Source organism: Salmo trutta, chromosome 8 (assembly GCF_901001165.1).
Source record: "Salmo trutta chromosome 8, fSalTru1.1, whole genome shotgun sequence".
Taxonomy (NCBI): domain Eukaryota; kingdom Metazoa; phylum Chordata; class Actinopteri; order Salmoniformes; family Salmonidae; genus Salmo; species Salmo trutta.
Genome location: NC_042964.1, coordinates 482,907 through 508,812, shown reverse-complemented (window position 1 = coordinate 508,812; position 25,906 = coordinate 482,907). Strand labels below are relative to the sequence as shown.

General features: G+C 38.4%; 1 protein-coding gene and 1 long non-coding RNA gene across 2 annotated transcripts in view; both read left to right on the top strand.

The window, feature by feature from the left end:
• The window catches only part of camta2 (calmodulin binding transcription activator 2), a gene marked incomplete at its 5' end in the record, with an annotated part of 47,696 nt that extends 35,281 nt beyond the window's left edge, over nucleotides 1-12,415 (top strand). The window contains 2 exon segments of the mRNA XM_029759661.1: nucleotides 11,970-12,044; nucleotides 12,198-12,415. Coding sequence (XP_029615521.1) covers nucleotides 11,970-12,044; nucleotides 12,198-12,252 — 130 coding nt within the window.
• A 1,523-nt stretch (nucleotides 12,416-13,938) lies between these two features.
• On the top strand, nucleotides 13,939-14,768 carry LOC115198011 (uncharacterized). The gene is made up of 2 exons (XR_003879127.1): nucleotides 13,939-14,177; nucleotides 14,238-14,768. It is a non-coding gene; the product is annotated as an uncharacterized LOC115198011 (long non-coding RNA).
• The last annotated feature ends 11,138 nt before the right edge of the window (nucleotides 14,769-25,906 follow it).

Below are 25,906 nucleotides of genomic sequence, written 5' to 3'. Positions count from 1 at the left end.
TGGGATTAAAATACTGTATTCATAGTTTATAGTTTAAAATGTCCGGCCCACATGGGATTATAAAACACTGTATTCATAGTTTATAGTTTAAAATGTCCGGCCCACATGGGATTATAAAACACTGCATTCATAGTTTAAAATGTCCAGCCCACATGGGATTATATAACACTGTGTTCATAGTTTATAGTTTAAAATGTCCAGCCCACATGGGATTATAAAATACTGTATTCATAGTTTATAGTTTAAAATGTCCGGCCCACATGGGATTATAAACACTGTATTCATAGTTTATAGTTTAAAATGTCCAGCCCACATGGGATTATAAAACACTGTATTCATAGTTTATAGTTTAAAATGTCCGGCCCAGATGGGATTATAAAACACTGTATTCATAGTTTATAGTTTAAAATGTCCAGCCCACATGGGATTATAAAATACTGTATTCATAGTTTATAGTTTAAAATGTCCAGCCCACATGGGATTATAAAATACTGTATTCATAGTTTATAGTTTAAAATGTCCGGCCCACATGGGATTATAAAACACTGTATTCATAGTTTATAGTTTAAAATGTCCGGCCCACATGGGATTATAAAACACTGCATTCATAGTTTAAAATGTCCAGCCCACATGGGATTATAAAACACTGTATTCATAGTTTATAGTTTAAAATGTCCAGCCCACATGGGATTATAAAACACTGTATTCATAGTTTATAGTTTTAAAATGTCCAGCCCACATGGGATTATAAAACACTGTGTTTATAGTTTATAGTTTAAAATGTCCGGACCACATGGGATTATAAACACTATGTTTATAGTTTAAAATGTCCAGCCCACATGGGATTATAAAACACTGCATTCATAGTTTAAAATGTCCGGCCCACATGGGATTATAAACACTGTATTCATAGTTTATAGTTTAAAATGTCCAGCCCACATGGGATTATAAAATACTGTATTCATAGTTTATAGTTTAAAATGTCCGGCCCACATGGGATTATAAAACACTGTATTCATAGTTTATAGTTTAAAATGTCCGGCCCACATGGGATTATAAAACACTGCATTCATAGTTTAAAATGTCCGGCCCACATGGGATTATAAACACTGTATTCATAGTTTATAGTTTAAAATGTCCAGCCCACATGGGATTATAAAATACTGTATTCATAGTTTATAGTTTAAAATGTCCGGCCCACATGGGATTATAAACACTATGTTTATAGTTTAAAATGTCCAGCCCACATGGGATTATAAAACACTGTATTCATAGTTTATAGTTTAAAATGTCCAGCCCACATGGGATTATAAAACACTGTGTTTATAGTTTAAAATGTCCGGCCCACATGGGATTATAAACACTATGTTTATAGTTTAAAATGTCCAGCCCACATGGGATTATAAAACACTGTGTTTATAGTTTATAGTTTAAAATGTCCAGCCCACATGGGATTATATAACACTGTGTTTATAGTTTATAGTTTATAATGTCCAGCCCACATGGCATTATAAACACTGTGTTCATAGTTTATAGTTTAAAATGTCCAGCCCACATGGGATTATAAACACTGTATTCATAGTTTATAGTTTAAAATGTCCAGCCCACATGGGATTATATAACACTGTGTTTATAGTTTATAATGTCCAGCCCACATGGGATTATAAAACACTGTATTCATAGTTTATAGTTTAAAATGTCCAGCCCACATGGGATTATATAACACTGTGTTCATAGTTTATAGTTTAAAATGTCCAGCCCACATGGGATTATAAAACACTGTGTTTATAGTTTAAAATGTCCAGTCCACATGGGATTATATAACACTGTATTCATAGTTTATAGTTTAAAATGTCCAGCCCACATGGGATTATATAACACTGTGTTTATAGTTTATAGTTTAAAATGTCCAGCCCACATGGGATTATAAAACACTGTGTTTATAGTTTAAAATGTCCAGCCCACATGGTATTATAAAACACTATGTTTATAGTTTAAAATGTCCGGCCCACATGGGATTATAAACACTGTATTCATTGTTTATAGTTTAAAATGTCCAGCCCACATGGGATTATAAAATACTGTATTCATAGTTTATAGTTTAAAATGTCCAGCCCACATGGGATTATAAAATACTGTATTCATAGTTTATAGTTTAAAATGTCCGGCCCACATGGGATTATAAAACACTGTATTCATAGTTTATAGTTTAAAATGTCCGGCCCACATGGGATTATAAAACACTGCATTCATAGTTTAAAATGTCCAGCCCACATGGGATTATAAACACTGTTTTCATAGTTTATAGTTTAAAATATCCGGCCCACATGGGATTATAAACACTGTATTCATAGTTTATAGTTTAAAATGTCCGGCCCACATGGGATTATAAACACTATGTTTATAGTTTAAAATGTCCAGCCCACATGGGATTATAAAACACTGTATTCATAGTTTATAGTTTAAAATGTCCAGCCCACATGGGATTATAAAACACTGTATTCATAGTTTTTAGTTTTAAAATGTCCAGCCCACATGGGATTATAAAACACTGTGTTTATAGTTTATAGTTTAAAATGTCCAGCCCACATGGGATTATAAAACACTGCATTCATAGTTTAAAATGTCCGGCCCACATGGGATTATAAACACTGTATTCATAGTTTATAGTTTAAAATGTCCAGCCCACATGGGATTATAAAATACTGTATTCATAGTTTATAGTTTAAAATGTCCGGCCCACATGGGATTATAAAACACTGCATTCATAGTTTAAAATGTCCGGCCCACATGGGATTATAAACACTGTATTCATAGTTTATAGTTTAAAATGTCCAGCCCACATGGGATTATAAAATACTGTATTCATAGTTTATAGTTTAAAATGTCCGGCCCACATGGGATTATAAACACTATGTTTATAGTTTAAAATGTCCAGCCCACATGGGATTATAAAACACTGTATTCATAGTTAATAGTTTAAAATGTCCAGCCCACATGGGATTATAAAACACTGTATTCATAGTTTATAGTTTAAAATATCCAGCCCACATGGGATTATAAAACACTGTGTTTATAGTTTATAGTTTAAAATGTCCGGCCCACATGGGATTATAAACACTATGTTTATAGTTTAAAATGTCCAGCCCACATGGGATTATATAACACTGTATTCATAGTTTATAGTTTAAAATGTCCAGCCCACATGGGATTATAAAACACTGTATTCATAGTTTATAGTTTAAAATGTCCAGCCCACATGGGATTATAAAACACTGTGTTTATAGTTTATAGTTTATAATGTCCAGCCCACATTGGATTATAAAACACTGTATTCATAGTTTATAGTTTAAAATGTCCAGCCCACATGGGATTATAAACACTGTATTCATAGTTTATAGTTTAAAATGTCCAGCCCACATGGGATTATAAAACACTGCATTCATAGTTTAAAATGTCCGGCCCACATGGGATTATAAACACTGTATTCATAGTTTATAGTTTAAAATGTCCAGCCCACATGGGATTATAAAATACTGTATTCATAGTTTATAGTTTAAAATGTCCGGCCCACATGGGATTATAAAACACTGTATTCATAGTTTATAGTTTAAAATGTCCAGCCCACGTGGGATTATAAAACACTGTATTCATAGTTTATAGTTTAAAATGTCCAGTCCACATGGGATTATATAACACTGTATTCATAGTTTATAGTTTAAAATGTCCAGCCCACATGGGATTATATAACACTGTGTTTATAGTTTATAGTTTAAAATGTCCGGCCCACATGGGATTATAAAACACTGTGTTTATAGTTTAAAATGTCCGGCCCACATGGGATTATAAAACACTGTATTCATAGTTTATAGTTTAAAATGTCCAGCCCACATGGGATTATAAAACACTGTATTCATAGTTTATAGTTTAAAATGTCCAGCCCACATGGGATTATAAAACACTGTGTTTATAGTTTATAGTTTAAAATGTCCAGCCCACATGGGATTATAAAACACTGTGTTTATAGTTTAAAATGTCCGGCTCACATGGGATTATATAACACTGTGTTTATAGTTTAAAATGTCCAGCCCACATGGGATTATATAACACTGTGTTTATAGTTTAAAATGTCCAGCCCACATGGGATTATAAACACTGTATTCATAGTTTAAAATGTCCAGCCCACATGGGATTATATAACACTGTGTTTATAGTTTATAGTTTATAATGTCCAGCCCACATGGGATTATAAACACTGTGTTTCATAGTTTATAGTTTAAAATGTCCAGCCCACATGGGATTATAAAACACTGTGTTTATAGTTTAAAATGTCCAGTCCACATGGGATTATATAACACTGTATTCATAGTTTATAGTTTATAATGTCCAGCCCACATTGGATTATAAAACACTGTATTCATAGTTTATAGTTTAAAATGTCCAGCCCACATGGGATTATAAACACTGTATTCATAGTTTATAGTTTAAAATGTCCAGCCCACATGGGATTATAAAACACTGCATTCATAGTTTAAAATGTCCAGCCCACATGGGATTATAAACACTGTTTTCATAGTTTATAGTTTAAAATGTCCGGCCCACATGGGATTATAAACACTGTATTCATAGTTTATAGTTTAAAATGTCCGGCCCACATGGGATTATAAACACTATGTTTATAGTTTAAAATGTCCAGCCCACATGGGATTATAAAACACTGTATTCATAGTTTATAGTTTAAAATGTCCAGCCCACATGGGATTATAAAACACTGTATTCATAGTTTATAGTTTTAAAATGTCCAGCCCACATGGGATTATAAAACACTGTGTTTATAGTTTATAGTTTAAAATGTCCAGCCCACATGGGATTATAAAACACTGCATTCATAGTTTAAAATGTCCGGCCCACATGGGATTATAAACACTGTATTCATAGTTTATAGTTTAAAATGTCCAGCCCACATGGGATTAAAAAATACTGTATTCATAGTTTATAGTTTAAAATGTCCGGCCCACATGGGATTATAAAACACTGCATTCATAGTTTAAAATGTCCGGCCCACATGGGATTATAAACACTGTATTCATAGTTTATAGTTTAAAATGTCCAGCCCACATGGGATTATAAAATACTGTATTCATAGTTTATAGTTTAAAATGTCCGGCCCACATGGGATTATAAACACTATGTTTATAGTTTAAAATGTCCAGCCCACATGGGATTATATAACACTGTATTCATAGTTTATAGTTTAAAATGTCCAGCCCACATGGGATTATAAAACACTGTATTCATAGTTTATAGTTTAAAATGTCCAGCCCACATGGGATTATAAAACACTGTGTTTATAGTTTATAGTTTATAATGTCCAGCCCACATTGGATTATAAAACACTGTATTCATAGTTTATAGTTTAAAATGTCCAGCCCACATGGGATTATAAACACTGTATTTATAGTTTAAAATGTCCAGCCCACATGGGATTATAAAACACTGCATTCATAGTTTAAAATGTCCGGCCCACATGGGATTATAAACACTGTATTCATAGTTTATAGTTTAAAATGTCCAGCCCACATGGGATTATAAAATACTGTATTCATAGTTTATAGTTTAAAATGTCCGGCCCACATGGGATTATAAAACACTGTATTCATAGTTTATAGTTTAAAATGTCCAGCCCACGTGGGATTATAAAACACTGTATTCATAGTTTATAGTTTAAAATGTCCAGTCCACATGGGATTATATAACACTGTATTCATAGTTTATAGTTTAAAATGTCCAGCCCACATGGGATTATATAACACTGTGTTTATAGTTTATAGTTTAAAATGTCCGGCCCACATGGGATTATAAAACACTGTGTTTATAGTTTAAAATGTCCGGCCCACATGGGATTATAAAACACTGTATTCATAGTTTATAGTTTAAAATGTCCAGCCCACATGGGATTATAAAACACTGTATTCATAGTTTATAGTTTAAAATGTCCAGCCCACATGGGATTATAAAACACTGTGTTTATAGTTTATAGTTTAAAATGTCCAGCCCACATGGGATTATAAAACACTGTGTTTATAGTTTAAAATGTCCGGCTCACATGGGATTATATAACACTGTGTTTATAGTTTAAAATGTCCAGCCCACATGGGATTATATAACACTGTGTTTATAGTTTAAAATGTCCAGCCCACATGGGATTATAAACACTGTATTCATAGTTTAAAATGTCCAGCCCACATGGGATTATATAACACTGTGTTTATAGTTTATAGTTTATAATGTCCAGCCCACATGGGATTATAAACACTGTGTTTCATAGTTTATAGTTTAAAATGTCCAGCCCACATGGGATTATAAAACACTGTGTTTATAGTTTAAAATGTCCAGTCCACATGGGATTATATAACACTGTATTCATAGTTTATAGTTTAAAATGTCCAGCCCACATGGGATTATATAACACTGTGTTTATAGTTTATAGTTTAAAATGTCCGGCCCACATGGGATTATAAAACACTGTGTTTATAGTTTAAAATGTCCGGCCCACATGGGATTATAAAACACTGTATTCATAGTTTATAGTTTAAAATGTCCAGCCCACATGGGATTATAAAACACTGTATTCATAGTTTATAGTTTAAAATGTCCAGCCCACATGGGATTATAAAACACTGTGTTTATAGTTTAAAATGTCCGGCCCACATGGGATTATAAACACTGTATTCATTGTTTATAGTTTAAAATGTCCAGCCCACATGGGATTATAAAACACTGTGTTCATAGTTTATAGTTTAAAATGTCCAGCCCACATGGGATTATATAACACTGTATTCATAGTTTATAGTTTAAAATGTCCAGCCCACATGGGATTATAAAACACTGTATTCATAGTTTATAGTTTAAAATGTCCAGCCCACATGGGATTATATAACACTGTGTTTATAGTTTAAAATGTCCAGCCCACATGGGATTATAAAACACTGTATTCATAGTTTATAGTTTAAAATGTCCAGCCCACATGGGATTATAAACACTGTGTTCATAGTTTAAAATGTCCAGCCCACATGGGATTATAAACACTGTGTTCATAGTTTATAGTTTAAAATGTCCAGCCCACATGGGATTATAAACACTGTGTTCATAGTTTATAGTTTAAAATGTCCAGCCCACATGGGATTATAAACACTGTGTTCCTAGTTTATAGTTTAAAATGTCCAGCCCACATGGGATTATAAACACTGTGTTCATAGTTTATAGTTTAAAATGTCCAGCCCACATGGGATTATAAACACTGTATTCATAGTTTATAGTTTAAAATGTCCAGCCCACATGGGATTATAAAACACTGTATTCATAGTTTATAGTTTAAAATGTCCAGCCCACATGGGATTATAAAACACTGTGTTTATAGTTTAAAATGTCCAGCCCACATGGGATTATAAAACACTGTATTCATAGTTTATAGTTTAAAATGTCCAGCCCACATGGGATTATAAAACACTGTGTTTATAGTTTAAAATGTCCAGCCCACATGGGATTATAAAACACTATGTTTATAGTTTAAAATGTCCGGCCCACATGGGATTATAAACACTGTATTCATAGTTTATAGTTTAAAATGTCCAGCCCACATGGGATTATAAAACACTGTATTCATAGTTTATAGTTTAAAATGTCCAGCCCACATGGGATTATATAACACTGTGTTTATAGTTTATAATGTCCAGCCCACATTGGATTATAAAACACTGTATTCATAGTTTATAGTTTAAAATGTCCAGCCCACATGGGATTATAAACACTGTATTCATAGTTTATAGTTTAAAATGTCCAGCCCACATGGGATTATAAAACACTGCATTCATAGTTTAAAATGTCCGGCCCACATGGGATTATAAACACTGTATTCATAGTTTATAGTTTAAAATGTCCAGCCCACATGGGATTATAAAATACTGTATTCATAGTTTATAGTTTAAAATGTCCGGCCCACATGGGATTATAAAACACTGTATTCATAGTTTATAGTTTAAAATGTCCAGCCCACGTGGGATTATAAAACACTGTATTCATAGTTTATAGTTTAAAATGTCCAGTCCACATGGGATTATATAACACTGTATTCATAGTTTATAGTTTAAAATGTCCAGCCCACATGGGATTATATAACACTGTGTTTATAGTTTATAGTTTAAAATGTCCGGCCCACATGGGATTATAAAACACTGTGTTTATAGTTTAAAATGTCCGGCCCACATGGGATTATAAAACACTGTATTCATAGTTTATAGTTTAAAATGTCCAGCCCACATGGGATTATAAAACACTGTATTCATAGTTTATAGTTTAAAATGTCCAGCCCACATGGGATTATAAAACACTGTGTTTATAGTTTATAGTTTAAAATGTCCAGCCCACATGGGATTATAAAACACTGTGTTTATAGTTTAAAATGTCCGGCCCACATGGGATTATATAACACTGTGTTTATAGTTTAAAATGTCCAGCCCACATGGGATTATAAAACACTGTGTTTATAGTTTAAAATGTCCAGCCCACATGGGATTATAAAACACTGTGTTTATAGTTTAAAATGTCCAGCCCACATGGGATTATAAACACTGTATTCATAGTTTAAAATGTCCAGCCCACATGGGATTATATAACACTGTGTTTATAGTTTATAGTTTATAATGTCCAGCCCACATGGGATTATAAACACTGTGTTTCATAGTTTATAGTTTAAAATGTCCAGCCCACATGGGATTATAAACACTGTGTTCATAGTTTATAGTTTAAAATGTCCGGCCCACATGGGATTATAAAACACTGTGTTTATAGTTTAAAATGTCCAGTCCACATGGGATTATATAACACTGTATTCATAGTTTATAGTTTAAAATGTCCAGCCCACATGGGATTATATAACACTGTATTCATAGTTTATAGTTTAAAATGTCCAGCCCACATGGGATTATATAACACTGTGTTTATAGTTTAGTTTATAATGTCCAGCCCACATGGGATTATAAACACTGTATTCATAGTTTATAGTTTAAAATGTCCAGCCCACATGGGATTATATAACACTGTGTTTATAGTTTAAAATGTCCGGCCCACATGGGATTATAAAACACTGTATTCATAGTTTATAGTTTAAAATGTCCAGCCCACATGGGATTATAAAACACTGTATTCATAGTTTATAGTTTAAAATGTCCAGCCCACATGGGATTATAAAACACTGTGTTTATAGTTTAAAATGTCCAGCCCACATGGGATTATAAAACACTGTGTTCATAGTTTATAGTTTAAAATGTCCAGCCCACATGGGATTATATAACACTGTATTCATAGTTTATAGTTTAAAATGTCCGGCCCACATGGGATTATAAACACTGTATTCATTGTTTATAGTTTAAAATGTCCAGCCCACATGGGATTATAAAACACTGTATTCATAGTGTATAGTTTAAAATGTCCAGCCCACATGGGATTATATAACACTGTGTTTATAGTTTATAATGTCCAGCCCACATAGGATTATAAACACTGTATTCATAGTTTATAGTTTAAAATGTCCAGCCCACATGGGATTATAAAACACTGCATTCATAGTTTAAAATGTCCGGCCCACATGGGATTATAAACACTGTATTCATAGTTTATAGTTTAAAATGTCCAGCCTACATGGGATTATAAAATACTGTATTCATAGTTTATAGTTTAAAATGTCCGGCCCACATGGGATTATAAAACACTGTATTCATAGTTTATAGTTTAAAATGTCCAGCCCACATGGGATTATATAACACTGTGTTTATAGTTTATAGTTTAAAATGTCTGGCCCACATGGGATTATAAAACACTGTATTCATAGTTTATAGTTTAAAATGTCCAGCCCATATGGGATTATAAAACACTGTATTCATAGTTTATAGTTTAAAATGTCCAGCCCACATTGGATTATATAACACTGTGTTTATAGTTTAAAATGTCCGGCCCACATGGAATTATAAAACACTGTGTTCATAGTTTAAAATGTCCAGCCCACATGGGATTATAAACACTGTGTTCATAGTTTGAAGTTTAAAATGTCCAGCCCACATGGGATTATAAACACTGTGTTCATAGTTTATAGTTTAAAATGTCCAGCCCACATGGGATTATAAACACTGTGTTCATAGTTTATAGTTTAAAATGTCCAGCCCACATGGGATTATAAACACTGTGTTCCTAGTTTATAGTTTAAAATGTCCAGCCCACATGGGATTATAAACACTGTGTTCATAGTTTATAGTTTAAAATGTCCAGCCCACATGGGATTATAAACACTGTATTCATAGTTTATAGTTTAAAATGTCCAGCCCACATGGGATTATAAAACACTGTATTCATAGTTTATAGTTTAAAATGTCCAGCCCACATGGGATTATAAAACACTGTATTCATAGTTTATAGTTTAAAATGTCCGGCCCACATGGGATTATAATACACTATGTTTATAGTTTAAAATGTCCGGCCCACATGGGATTATAAACACTATGTTTATAGGTTAATATGTCCAGCCCACATGGGATTATAAAACACTATGTTTATAGTTTAAAATGTCCGGCCCACATGGGATTATAAACACTGTGTTTATAGGTTAATATGTCCAGCCCACATGGGATTATAAAACACTATGTTTATAGGTTAATATGTCCAGCCCACATGGGATTATATAACAATGTATTCATAGTTTATAGTTTAAAATGTCCAGCCCACATGGGATTATAAAACACTGTATTCATAGTTTATAGTTTAAAATGTCCAGCCCACATGGGATTATATAACACTGTGTTTATAGTTTATAATGTCCAGCCCACATTGGATTATAAAACACTGTATTCATAGTTTATAGTTTAAAATGTCCAGCCCACATGGGATTATAAACACTGTATTCATAGTTTATAGTTTAAAATGTCCAGCCCACATGGGATTATAAAACACTATGTTTATAGTTTAAAATGTCCAGCCCACATGGGATTATAAAACACTGTATTCATAGTTTATAGTTTAAAATGTCCAGCCCACATGGGATTATAAAACACTGTGTTTATAGTTTAAAATGTCCAGCCCACATGGGATTATAAAACACTGTGTTTATAGGTTAATATGTCCAGCCCACATGGGATTATAAAACACTATGTTTATAGTTTAAAATGTCCAGCCCACATGGGATTATAAAACACTGTATTCATAGTTTATAGTTTAAAATGTCCAGCCCACATGGGATTATAAAACACTGTGTTTATAGTTTAAAATGTCCAGCCCACATGGGATTATAAAACACTATGTTTATATTTTAAAATGTCCGGCCCACATGGGATTATAAACACTGTATTCATTGTTTATAGTTTATAATGTCCAGCCCACATGGGATTATAAACACTGTGTTTATAGTTTAAAATGTCCGGCCCACATGGGATTATAAAACACTGTATTCATAGTTTATAGTTTAAAATGTCCAGCCCACATGGGATTATATAACACTGTATTCATAGTTTATAGTTTAAAATGTCCGGCCCACATGGGATTATAAAACACTGTATTCATAGTTTATAGTTTAAAATGTCCAGCCCACATGGGATTATAAAACACTGTGTTTATAGTTTAAAATGTCCGGCCCACATGGGATTATAAACACTGTATTCATAGTTTATAGTTTAAAATGTCCAGCCCACATGGGATTATATAACACTGTATTCATAGTTTATAGTTTAAAATCTCCAGCCCACATGGGATTATAATATACTGTGTTTATAGTTTATAGTTTAAAATGTCCAGCCCACATGGGATTATAAAACACTGTGTTTGTAGTTTAAGATGTCCAGGTTAACAGAGAAAGGTTGTAAAATTGTGTAAAATGTTTTATATTTAATGTATTTATTTTTCCTAATGTCTTTTTGTCCCTTCAGGGGTTCCTTCCTGACTAAGAAGCAGGACCAGGCCGCCAGGAAGATCATGAGATTCCTACGCCGATGCCGACACCGGTCAGTGACCTCACAGTGACCTCACAGTGACCTCACAGCGACGTCACAGTGATATGAGTGATATCAGAGAGAAATCATTTTTGGTAATTCAGAATTTTGTCACTTTTTAATGTTACTGAATGTTTTTCCTCTCTTCTCTCTCTCTCTCTCCAGGATTAAAGAGTTGAAACAGACTAAGGAGTTAGAGAGGAGAGGGCTTACCACCTAACTCCTCCTCTTACCCCTCCTTTATCCTGCCATCCGCCACAGGAGAGAGGGATGACTGATGGAGAAGAGAGAGGGATGACTGATGGAGAAGAGAGAGGGGCCTGGTTGCCCTCCATCACCCCATCCAACTTTATGCCTCTGTCACTCCTCCTCCTCCTCTCCTCCTCCTCCTCTCCTCCTCTCCTTATCCTCCTCTCCTCCTCCTCTCCTCTCCTCCTCTCATCCTCCTCTCCTCCTTCTCTTCATCCCTCTCATGATGATATCATGCTACTTCTGCAAGAATGCAAACAGCGAAGGGATGGAGAGAGAGAAGTAAAAAAGGGAGAGAGAGACTCCTGCCTTATCCCTTTGTTCCGCTGCGGAGAGGAGCAGGGACCTGATGGAATCTGTTTATTCCTTATTTCAACATGTTTTTTTAAATCTATTTCTGGGCAAAACAAGACAACTGCAGCTTCTAACTGAATGTATGGAACGTAAAAATATATATATATATATACACATATATATTCTACAGATATCAAATACTACATGTCACTGCTTTTGTGTGATTCATTGGGGCAGGTATTGTACGTGTCTGAAGTGATAGCCGCTGAGACAGTAGGACTGAACAGAACACTTAAAAGTCTTAAAACAGGGAGATATCTTGACCCAAACTAACCAACGACCGGGTTGGTATAGAACCTCTATAGAATGGCATTACAACCATGTTAGTATAGATAGAACCAGTATAGATCTAGACCACCTAGAGAGAAACCAGCCCATGTTAGTATAGATAAAACCAGTATAGATCTAGACCACCTAGAGAGATACCACCTCATGTTAGTATAGATAGAACCAGTATAGATCTAGACCACCTAGAGAGAAACCACCTCATGTTAGTGTAGATAGAACCAGTATAGATATAGACCACCTAGAGAGAAACCACCTCATGTTAGTGTAGATAGAACCAGTATAGATCTAGACCACCTAGAGAGACACCACCTCATGTTAGTATAGATAGAACCAGTATAGATCTAGACCACCTAGAGAGAAACCAGCCCATGTTAGTATAGATAGATCTAGACCACCTAGAGAGACCACCCCATGTTAGTGTAGATAGAACCAGTATAGATATAGACCACCTAGAGAGAAACCACCTCATGTTAGTGTAGATAGAACCAGTATAGATATAGACCACCTAGAGAGAAACCACCTCATGTTAGTGTAGATAGAACCAGTATAGATCTAGACCATCTAGAGAGAAACCACCTCATGTTAGTGTAGATAGAACCAGTATAGATCTAGACCACCTAGAGAGAAACCACCTCATGTTAGTGTAGATAGAACCAGTATAGATCTAGACCACCTAGAGAGAAACCACCTCATGTTAGTGTAGGTAGAACCAGTATAGATCTAGACCACCTAGAGAGAAACCACCTCATGTTAGTGTAGATAGAACCAGTATAGATCTAGACCACCTAGAGAGAAACCACCTCATGTTAGTGTAGATAGAACCAGTATAGATCTAGACCACCTAGAGAGAAACCACCAGGTGTCCCAAAGTCTTAAAGAAAACGAACCAATCAACTGACAATTTTACTAACTAGTCAGTTATAGAAGCTAGGAGGGGTTTGGAGGAGGGGTTAGGAGGGTGCTAGGAGGGTTTGGAGGGGTTAGGAGGAGGGGCTAGGAGGGGTTAGGAGGGGTTTGGAGGAGGGGTTAGGAGGGGTTTGGAGGAGGGGTTTGATGATAATGAAGACAGTAAGGTTTCAGGTTGTGCTGTAGGAGCATTATAGGTTGGTTGCTGTAACGTTGCAGGGTGGTTGTAGGAGCATTATAGGTTGGTTGCTGTAACGTTGCAGGGTGGTTGTAGGAGGGTTTTGGTCTGCGAGAGACTAAACGCCCTGATCCTTTACATTATCAGGGTCATAGGGTTAAAGGTTAAAGGTCAGGCTAACACAACGTCCTTAACTCATCCTTTACACTGTCAGGGTCATAGGGTTAAAGGTCAGGGGTTAAAGGTCAGGGATTGAGCACAATAATCAGAATATTAAATATTTTTGTGTCTAAGGAGATGAAATGTTAATTTGACTGATTTAAAAAACGTGTCTTCAAACCCTTTTGCCGGACAACACAGAAAGATGTTTACCAACACACAATTATTACACACACTGGGTTATACACTGATTACATGTATGGTTTATACACTGTATTCAGGGTTTATAAACTGTATTCAGGGTTTATAAACTGTATTCATGGTGTATTCATGGTTTATAAACTGTATCCATGGTTTATAAACTGTATCCATGGTTTATAAACTGTATTCATGGTTTATAACACACTAACTAACAGTTCATAAACACTCTACGGCGGTAATAACACGTAAATACAAATTTTTACTATTGCACTCTATTACAACCTACCAACTCTGAGAGAAAGAGAAAACCAGACCAAGTGTAGATGTTCTAGAAGGTACTGTCTGGCTGGGCTTGGTTTGGATGTACATAATGTAACATACGATGCAGTCTGCTTGGAGAATTATTATCATTTATATCTCTGTCCTTTATGAGATCTCTCTGCTTGACTGATGAACCTTGGGCTGTTCCCAATGGGCCCCTATTCACTATGTAGTACACTACCCCATAGGACTCTGGTCTAAAGTAGTACACTACCCCATAGGGCTCTGGTCTAATGTAGTACACTACCCATAGGGCTCTGGTCTAAAGTAGTCCACTACCCATAGGGCTCTGGTCTAAAGTAGTCCACTACCCCATAGGGCTCTGGTCTATAGTAGTGCACTACCCCATAGGGCTCTGGTCTAAAGTAGTCCACTACCCCATAGGGCTCTGGTCTAAAGTAGTACACTACCCCATAGGGCTCTGGTCTAAAGTAGTACACTACCCCATAGGGCTCTGGTCTAAAGTAGTGCACTATATAGGGAATAGGGTGCCATTTGGGACGCATTTTCTGGTGTGTTGTTTACTGTAGTGGACCCTATATAGTAGTGCACTACATCAACCAGAGCTTTCTATAAATAGGGAACATGGAGTCATTGGGGATGCGGCCCGTGGTTTCACATTATCTTACTACCTGGGTGTCCCAATAGCTCCCTGTTCACTATATACTAGTGCACTATGTAGGGAATAGGGGACCCTGCTATGAGATTATTATTACTGGTGTTATGTTAATATATTAAACGACTTGAGTTGATTTATTTTGCATGAGTTTGTAACAGTTTTTACATTTTCAAAACTTTTCAAAAATATGATGAAGTATTAAAAAAAGATTTACGTTGTCTATTTTTCTGTTTTTTTTCTGCTGGTGTTTGAGTATTAAATGTTTATTTATGAATATGATGATTCATCTAATTTAAGACATTTACTGATCTGTGGTTTATTATTTTAAATGCAGCCCAAATGGCACCCTATTCCCTATATAGTGCACTACTTTAGACCAGGACCCATAGGGATGTGGTTAAAAGTAGTGCACTAATAAAGGGAAAGGGTGCCATTAGGGAAGCATTGTTTTGTTTCTACTTCCTGTCACTCTGTACATTTGGGTTTCCTTGGCGACGTTCTTTTATGACAGCGAATGTCACAACGACAACATTGGAACTAAATAAACTATAAACCCTCAAAATGGGTGTGTGTCTCTGTGTGTGTGTGTGTGTGTGTGTGTGTCTCTGTGTGTGTGTGCATCTGTCACTCTGTGTGTGTGTGTGTGTGTGTGTGCGCTTCTGTCAGTGTGTGTGTGTGTGTGTGCGCTTCTGTCAGTGTGTGTGTGTGTGTGTGTCTCTGTGTGTGTCTGTGTGTGTGTGCATCTGTCACTGTGTGTGTGCGTGTGCGCTTCTGTCAGTGTGCGTGTGTGTGTGTGTGTGCGCATCTGTTACTGTGTGTCTGTGTGTGCGCATCTGTCACTGTGTGTCTGTGTGTGTGTGTGCGCATCTGTCACTGTGTCTGTGTGTGTGTGTGCGCGCGCGTGTGTGTGTGTGCGCATCTGTCACTGTGTGTGTGTGCGTGTGCGCATCTGTCACTGTGTGTGTGTGCGTGTGCGCATCTGTCACTGTGTGTGTGTGTGCATCTGTCACTGTGTGTGTGTGCGCATCTGTCACTGTGTGTTAAACACATAGAGATAGATAGAGGACTCATCTTTATCTGTGACATCATGGGCAGCTCCATAGAGATAGATAGAGGACTCATCTTTATCTGTGACATCATGGGCAGCTCCATAGAGATAGATAGAGGACTCATCTTTATATCTGTGACATCATGGGCAGCTCCATAGAGATAGATAGAGGACTCATCTTTATATCTGTGACATCATGGGCAGCTCCATAGAGATAGATAGAGGACTCATCTTTATATCTGTGACATCATGGGCAGCTCCATAGAGATAGATAGAGGACTCATCTTTATATCTGTGACATCATGGGCAGCTCCATAGAGATAGATAGAGGACTCATCTTTATATCTGTGCTGATATAGAGCCCCACAGTGGAGTTTTCCCTGTAAATCATAGCGGTTAAACAGGGAAATGGTTCCAATCGGTTTACCACTATTCATTTTTCCCATAGCAGATTTTAGAAAGACAAACTAAGGTGTGTGTTTTGTGTAGTCTTACCCTGGCAGTATGTTTTGATAACCATGTAAATCTCTCTCGGACAAGGTGACTTATCAATATATATGGCTCTATTTACGCTTACGCGATTATAAAATGCTAATTAGCATCAACATGAAATCATGAAAGACTACAAATCCCTGCAAGCTGCTGCAGGTCATCACCTCTAGCTGACCCCTTTACTAACAGGTATTGATCCTACAGGTCATCTCATCTCTAACAGGTATTGATCCTGCAGGTCATCTCTATCAGGTATTGATCCTGCAGGTCATCTCTAACAGGTATTGATCCTGCAGGTCATCACCTTTACTAACAGGTATTGATCCTGCAGGTCATCTCATCTCTAACAGGTATTGATCCTGCAGGTCATCTCTATCAGGTATTGATCCTGCAGGTCATCTCTAACAGGTATTGATCCTGCAGGTCATCACCTTTACTAACAGGTATTGATCCTGCAGGTCATCTCTAACAGGTATTGATCCTGCAGGTCATCTCTAACAGGTATTGATCCTACAGGTCATCTCATCTCTAACAGGTATTGATCCTGCAGGTCATCTCTAACAGGTATTGATCCTGCAGGTCATCTCTAACAGGTATTGATCCTGCAGGTCATCTCTATCAGGTATTGATCCTGCAGGTCATCTCTAACAGGTATTGATCCTGCAGGTCATCTCTAACAGGGATTGATCCTACAGGTCATCTCATCTCTAACAGGTATTGATCCTGCAGGTCATCTCTAACAGGTATTGATCCTGCAGGTCATCTCTAACAGGTATTGATCCTGCAGGTCATCTCTAACAGGTATTGATCCTGCAGGTCATCTCTAACAGGTATTGATCCTACAGGTCATCTCTATCAGGTATTGATCCTACAGGTCATCTCTAACAGGTATTGATCCAGCAGGTCATCTCTAACAGGTATTGATCCAGCAGGTCATCTCTAACAGGTATTGATCCTGCAGGTCATCTCTAACAGGTATTGATCCTGCAGGTCATCTCTAACAGGTATTGATCCTGCAGGTCATCACCTTTACTAACAGGTATTGATCCTACAGGTCATCTCTAACAGGTATTGATCCTGCAGGTCATCACCTTTACTAACAGGTATTGATCCTACAGGTCATCTCTAACAGGTATTGATCCTGCAGGTCATCTCTAACAGGTATTGATCCAGCAGGTCATCTCTAACAGGTATTGATCCTGCAGGTCATCTCTAACAGGTATTGATCCTGCAGGTCATCTCTAACAGGTATTGATCCTGCAGGTCATCTCTATCAGGTATTGATCCTGCAGGTCATCTCTAACAGGGATTGATCCTACAGGTCATCTCATCTCTAACAGGTATTGATCCTGCAGGTCATCTCTAACAGGTATTGATCCTGCAGGTCATCTCTAACAGGTATTGATCCTGCAGGTCATCTCTAACAGGTATTGATCCTGCAGGTCATCTCTAACAGGTATTGATCCTACAGGTCATCTCTATCAGGTATTGATCATACAGGTCATCTCTAACAGGTATTGATCCAGCAGGTCATCTCTAACAGGTATTGATCCTGCAGGTCATCTCTAACAGGTATTGATCCTGCAGGTCATCTCTATCAGGTATTGATCCTACAGGTCATCTCTAACAGGTATTGATCCTGCAGGTCATCTCTAACAGGTATTGATCCTGCAGGTCATCACCTTTACTAACAGGTATTGATCCTACAGGTCATCTCTAACAGGTATTGATCCTACAGGTCATCTCTAACAGGTATTGATCCTGCAGGTCATCTCGAACAGGTATTGATCCAGCAGGTCATCTCTAACAGATATTGATCCTGCAGGTCATCTCTAACAGGTATTGATCCTGCAGGTCATCTCTAACAGGTATTGATCCTACAGGTCATCTCTAACAGGTATTGATCCTGCAGGTCATCACCTTTACTAACAGGTATTGATCCTGCAGGTCATCTCTAACAGGTATTGATCCAGCAGGTCATCTCTAACAGGTATTGATCCTGCAGGTCATCTATAACAGGTATTGATCCAGCAGGTCATCTCTAACAGGTATTGATCCTGCAGGTCATCACCTTTACTAACAGGTATTGATCCTGCAGGTCATCTCTAACAGGTATTGATCCTGCAGGTCATCTCTAACAGGTATTGATCCTACAGGTCATCACCTTTACTAACAGGTATTGATCCTACAGGTCATCACCTTTACTAACAGGTATTGATCCTGCAGGTCATCTCATCTCTAACAGGTATTGATCCTGCAGGTCATCTCTAACAGGTATTGATCCTGCAGGTCATCTCTAACAGGTATTGATCCTACAGGTCATCTCTAACAGGCATTGATCCTGCAGGTCATCTCTAACAGGTATTGATCCTGCAGGTCATCTCTAACAGGTATTGATCCTGCAGGTCATCTATAACAGGTATTGATCCTGCAGGTCATCTCTAACAGGTATTGATCCTGCAGGTCATCACCTTTACTAACAGGTATTGATCCTGCAGGTCATCTCTAACAGGTATTGATCCTGCAGGTAATCTCTAACAGGTATTGATCCTACAGGTCATCTCTAACAGGTATTGATCCTGCAGGTCATCACCTAAACTAACAGGTATTGATCCCACAGGTCATCTCTAACAGGTATTGATCCTGCAGGTCATCTCTAACAGGTATTGATCCTACAGGTCATCACCTTTACTAACAGGTATTGATCCCACAGGTCATCTCTAACAGGTATTGATCCTGCAGGTCATCTCTATCAGGTATTGATCCTACAGGTCAACACCTTTACTAACAGGTATTGATCCTGCAGGTCATCTCTAACAGGTATTGATCCTGCAGGTCATCTCTAACAGGTATTGCTCCTGCAGGTCATCTCTAACAGGTATTGATCCTGCAGGTCATCTCTAACAGGTATTGATCCTGCAGCGTTATGTATGGTATGTATGGTTATTCTCCAGTAGACAGGTTATGTATGGTTCTACTCCAGTAGACAGGTTATGTATGGTTCTACTCCAGTAGACAGGTTATGTATGGTTCTACTGCAGTAGACAGGTTATGTATGGTTCTACTGCAGTAGACAGGTTATGTATGGTTCTACTGCTACAGGTTATGTATGGTTCTACTGCAGTAGACAGGTTATGTATGGTTCTACTGCTACAGGTTATGTATAGTCCTACTGCAGTAGACAGGTTATGTATGGTCCTACTGTAGTAGACAGGTTATGTATGGTTCTACTCCAGTAGACAGGTTATGTTTGGTTCTACTGCTACAGGTTATGTATGGTTCTACTCCAGTAGACAGGTTATGTATGGTTCTACTCCAGTAGACAGGTTATGTATGGTTCTACTGCTACAGGTTATGTACGGTTATACTGCAGTAGACAGGTTATGTATGGTCCTACTGCAGTAGACAGGTTATGTATGGTTCTACTGCCGTAGACAGGTTATGTATGGTTCTACTCCAGTAGACAGGTTATGTATGGTTCTACTGCTACAGGTTATGTATAGTCCTGCTGCAGTAGACAGGTTATGTATGGTCCTACTGCAGTAGACAGGTTATGTATGGTTCTACTGCTACAGGTTATGTATGGTTCTACTCCAGTAGACAGGTTATGTATGGTTCTACTGCCGTAGACAGGTTATGTATGGTTCTACTGCTACAGGTTATGTATAGTCCTACTGCAGTAGACAGGTTATGTATGGTTCTACTCCAGTAGACAGGTTATGTATGGTTCTACTGCAGTAGACAGGTTATGTATAGTCCTCCTCCAGTAGACAGGTTATGTATGGTTCTACTGCAGTAGACAGGTTATGTATAGTCCTTCTCCAGTAGACAGGTTATGTATGGTTCTACTGCCGTAGACAGGTTATGTATGGTTCTACTGCAGTAGACAGGTTATGTATGGTTCTACTGCAGTAGACAGGTTATGTATGGTTCTACTCCAGTAGACAGGTTATGTATGGTTCTACTGCTACAGGTTATGTATGGTTCTACTCCAGTAGACAGGTTATGTATGGTTCTACTGTAGTAGACAGGTTATGTATGGTTCTACTGCCGTAGACAGGTTATGTATGGTTCTACTGCAGTAGACAGGTTATGTATGGTTATACTGCTACAGGTTATGTATGAGTCTACTGCAGTAGACAGGTTATGTATGGTTCTACTCCAGTAGACAGGTTATGTATGGTTCTACTGCAGTAGACAGGTTATGTATGGTTCTACTGCTACAGGTTATGTATGGTTCTACTGCTACAGGTTATGTATGGTTCTACTGCAGTAGACAGGTTATGTATGGTCCTACTCCAGTAGACAGGTTATGTATGGTTCTACTGCTACAGGTTATGTATGGTTCTACTGCTACAGGTTATGTATGGTTCTACTGCAGTAGACAGGTTATGTATGGTTCTACTCCAGTAGACAGGTTATGTATGGTCCTACTGCAGTAGACAGGTTATGTATGGTTCTACTGCAGTAGACAGGTTATGTATGGTCCTACTGCAGTAGACAGGTTATGTATGGTTCTACTGCAGTAGACAGGTTATGTATGGTTCTACTCCAGTAGACAGGTTATGTATAGTCTTTCTCCAGTAGACAGGTTATGTATTGTTCTACTGCAGTAGACAGGTTATGTATGGTTCTACTGCAGTAGACAGGTTATGTATGGTTCTACTCCAGTAGACAGGTTATGTATGGTTCTACTCCAGTAGACAGGTTATGTATTGTTCTACTGCAGTAGACAGGTTATGTATGGTTCTACTGCAGTAGACAGGTTATGTATGGTTCTACTCCAGTAGACAGGTTATGTATGGTTCTACTGCTACAGGTTATGTATGGTTCTACTCCAGTAGACAGGTTATGTATGGTTCTACTCCAGTAGACAGGTTATGTATGGTTCTACTGCAGTAGACAGGTTATGTATGGTTCTACTCCAGTAGACAGGTTATGTATGGGTCTACTGCAGTAGACAGGTTACGTTAGTCAAAGGAATGGAGCTGATCATGGACTACAGGAAAAGGAGGGCCGAACAGGCCCCTGTTAGCGTCGACGAGGCTGAAGTGGAGCGGGTCGAAAGTTTCAAGTTCCTTGGTGTCCACATCACCAACAAACTATCATGGTCCAAGCACACCAAGACACCTTTTCCCCCTCAGGAGACTGAAAAGTTTTGGCATGGGTCCCCAAATCCTCAAAGATTTCTACAGCTGCACCATCAAGAGCATCCTGACGGGTTGCATCACCGCCTGGTATGGCAACTGCTCGGCCTCCGACCGTAAGGTGCTACGGAGGGTAGTGCGTACGGCCCAGTACATCACTGGGGCCAAGCTTCCTGCCATCCAGGACCTCTATACCAGGCGGTGTCAGAGGAAGGCCCAAAAAATTGTTAAAGACTCCAGTCACCCAATTCATAGACTGTTCTCTCTGCTACTGCACATCAAGTGGTACCGGAGCACCAAGTCTAGGACCAAAAGGCTCCTTAACAGCTTCTACCTCCAAGCCATAAGACTGCTTAACAATTAATAAAATGGCCACCCGGACTATTTACATAGACCCCTCCCCCTTTGTTTTTACACTGCTGCTACTCGCTGTTTATTATCTATGCATAGTCACTTTACAAATTACCTCAACTAACCTGTACCCACGCACATTGACTCAGTACCGGTACCCCCTGTATTTCGCCTCGTTATTGTTATGTAATTTAAAAAAAAACATTTCATGTTTTTTTCACTTTAGTTTATTGAGTAAATATTTTCTTAACTCTATTTCTTGAACTGCATTGTTGGTTAAGGGCTTAAGTGTCACAACGTCGACTGAAGGTGGCACCTCTCCTCGTTCGTCGTCGCCGGCCTACTAGCTGCCACCGATCCTCTTTTCATTTTTCTTTTGGTGAGGTCTGGTTTATGTGTGCACCTGTATTGTATTAGATCGTTAGTGGGGGGGGGGTTATTTAGTCTCTCTGTTTAGGTTTGGGGATTGTGCGGGATTGTTTTTGTCTGGTTTGGTTAGGTTGGGGGGGTTTAGGCATTCCCTCTGCATTTTTGTGTGTTAATTAAGGCATACGAGTTTTTCTGTTTTCGCCCTGCCTTACATGTTGTTGGCAGTTTTGGACTGTTGCCTATTAAAACGTGTGTTCACGGACCTTGGTATCCTGCGCCTGACTTCACCCCTCCTGCTGCTTTGAGCTCCTGACATTAAGCGCTTGTAAGTAATCATTTCACGGTAAGGTCTACACCTGTTGGATTCGGCGCATGTGACAAATAACATTTTATTTGATTTAATAAAGTGGCATTGGGGGAGGACAGCTCCTATGACTACACCCCTCCTTTTTATGTGAGGTAGGTCTCAAAACCACGGTACATTTTTTTACATATAAAATGTAAATTCTTTCCTTATTAAAATTAACTTATGAGCTTGGTTCAAATGTTGTACCCCGACAGAACCTCAAATATAAGCTTGTTTTACTCCAATGTTTGTAGAATAGAGAGTGCCTTAGAAAATGAGGTGCAAGTACTCCCAGTCCTTAGCGTTGATCAGTCTGTGCTTGATCATCATCATCTCTCTGAAGACACAGGATTTGGGAGGAGGATGAAATTATCTCCAATTAGAGACAACGAGGACCAGCTGCCTCTAATTGGAGAACATCCCAAACAAAACCCAACATAGAAATACAAAACTAGAACCTGACAACATAGAAAAACTAAACTAGAAAACCCCCCCTGTCACGCCCTGACCTACTCTACCATAGAAAATAACAGCTATCTAAGGTCAGGACGTGACACAGCAACTATGATAGAATGGGTGAGTACTCCTTTCTTTGGCATGTTCACTAACAGTTTCAAAGATTAGTATTTTATTTGACTCTTTCAGATATGGTCCAATGGTCACACAGTATGGAAGTGGAACTAACAGCCAACGTTTCAGTTGGGGATGCAGGATGGGGATTTCATGCTGGCGTCCAACATCCTGCTCTCTGGGAACAACGATGGAAAGATCTCCCTATTGTTCAAATTCCTGAACATGGGGGTTGTTTCCAGAGACTCCTTCAAGGTACAACAGCTGTGTTGGAGCCAGTAAGGAGTTCTGGCAGGACAAACATCACACACAATGATGTGCAGGGATATGTGGCATGGAGCTGTAAGTTATTGATATGGAGGAAGTGATGCAATCCCCACTTTGCTTGTTTTCATTTAGTTTATGTTTCAACTGAAATGCCTAATTGAGAGAATTCTCTTAACCCCTCAAAACATGAGTTTAAAAAAGGCTGGGCAGCAGGCAGGGTACTCCATCCTTCTCTAGTGGAATAAGGACATAGTCAACCGCTTCTCCGTCCTTCTCTAGTGGAATAAGGACATAGTCAACCACTTCTCCGTCCTTCTCTAGTGGAATAAGGACATAGTCAACCGCTTCTCCGTCCTTCTCTAGTGGAATAAGGACATAGTCAACCACTTCTCCATCCTTCTCTAGTGGAATAAGGACATAGTCAACTGCTTCTCCATCCTTCTCTAGTGGAATAAGGACATAGTCAACCGCTTCTCCGTCCTTCTCTAGTGGAATAAGGACATAGTCAACCACTTCTCCATCCTTCTCTAGTGGAATAAGGACATAGTCAACTGCTTCTCCATCCTTCTCTAGTGGAATAAGGACATAGATTTATCCTGCCTGGTTGGCCCTGTCCGGGGGGTTTCGTAGGACGGTGTCTCCTGATCCCTCCTGTCTCAGCCTCCAGTATTTATGCTGCAGTAGTTTATGTGTCGGGGGGGGCTAGGGTCAGTCTGTTACATCTGGAGTATTTCTCCTGTCTTATCCGGTGTCCTGTGTGAATTTAAGTACTCACTCACTCACTCAGCAGAGGACCTGAGCCCTAGGACCATGCCTCAGGGCTACCTGGCCTGATGACTCCTTGGTGTCCCCAGTCCACCTGGCCGTGCTGCTGCTCCAGTTTCAACTGTTCTGCCTGCGGCTATGGAACCCTGACCTGTTCACCGGACGTGCTACCTGTCCCAGACCTGCTGTTTTCAACTCTCTAGAGACAGCGGGAGCGGTAGATACTCTGAATGCTTGGCTATGAAAAGCCAACTTTACTCCTGAGGTGCTGACCTGTTGCACCCTCGACAACTACTGTGATTATTATTATCTGACCCTGCTGGTCATTTATGAACATTTGAACATCTTGGCCATGTTCTGTTATAATCTCCACCCGGCACAGCCAGAACAGGACTGGCCACCCCTCATAGCCTGGTTCATCTCTAGGTTTCTTCCTAGGTTTTGGCCTTTCTAGGGAGTTTTACTGAATTAAATAAACCTAATTTACTTATAAATAGCTATTGTAAATAACCTAATGTTATCATGTCTTGTAGACTCCCCTCTACTCAATCCAGCTGTAAATAGACCTGATTAATACTTTGTCACTCATGAATGTTGTCTAAATACCACCAAATGGTTTGTTCTATGATTGGCTTTCATATCAAAATAAACTATTTGTGGAATTCAACCTTTTGTCTGTGAACATCAGCTGTTTCCATTAAACAGTGGGTTAGAGTTAGCGAACACAAAAATAAACACTGAATTCTCTAGGTCAGTCTGCCAGGTGTGAATCCTTTATAGTGGCCCTGCCGAAGCATGCCATGCTGCCAACAGATGAACTAGCATGCCTGTATTCCATATGGTCTTCTCACTGTTCCTCGCTCTCATCCAGGGCTAATGGATTGTTCCTCAGGTTTCCAGGCAGTAAGTGTATCAACAGTGCATTCGGAAAGTATTCAGACCCCTTGACTTTTTCCACATTTTGTTGTTACAGCCTTATTCTAAAATGGATGAAATAGTTTTTCCCCCTCACCCATCTACACACAATACCCCATAATGACAAAGCAAAAACAGGTTTTTAGAAATGTTTGTTAATTTATTAAAAATAAAAAAACTGAACACATTTACATTAGTATTCAGACCCTTTACTTTGTTGAAGCACCTTTGGCAGCGATTACAGCCTCGAGTCTTCTTGGGTATGACGCTACAAGCTTGGCACACCTGTATTCGGGGAGTTTCTCCCATTCTTCTCTGCAGATCCTCTC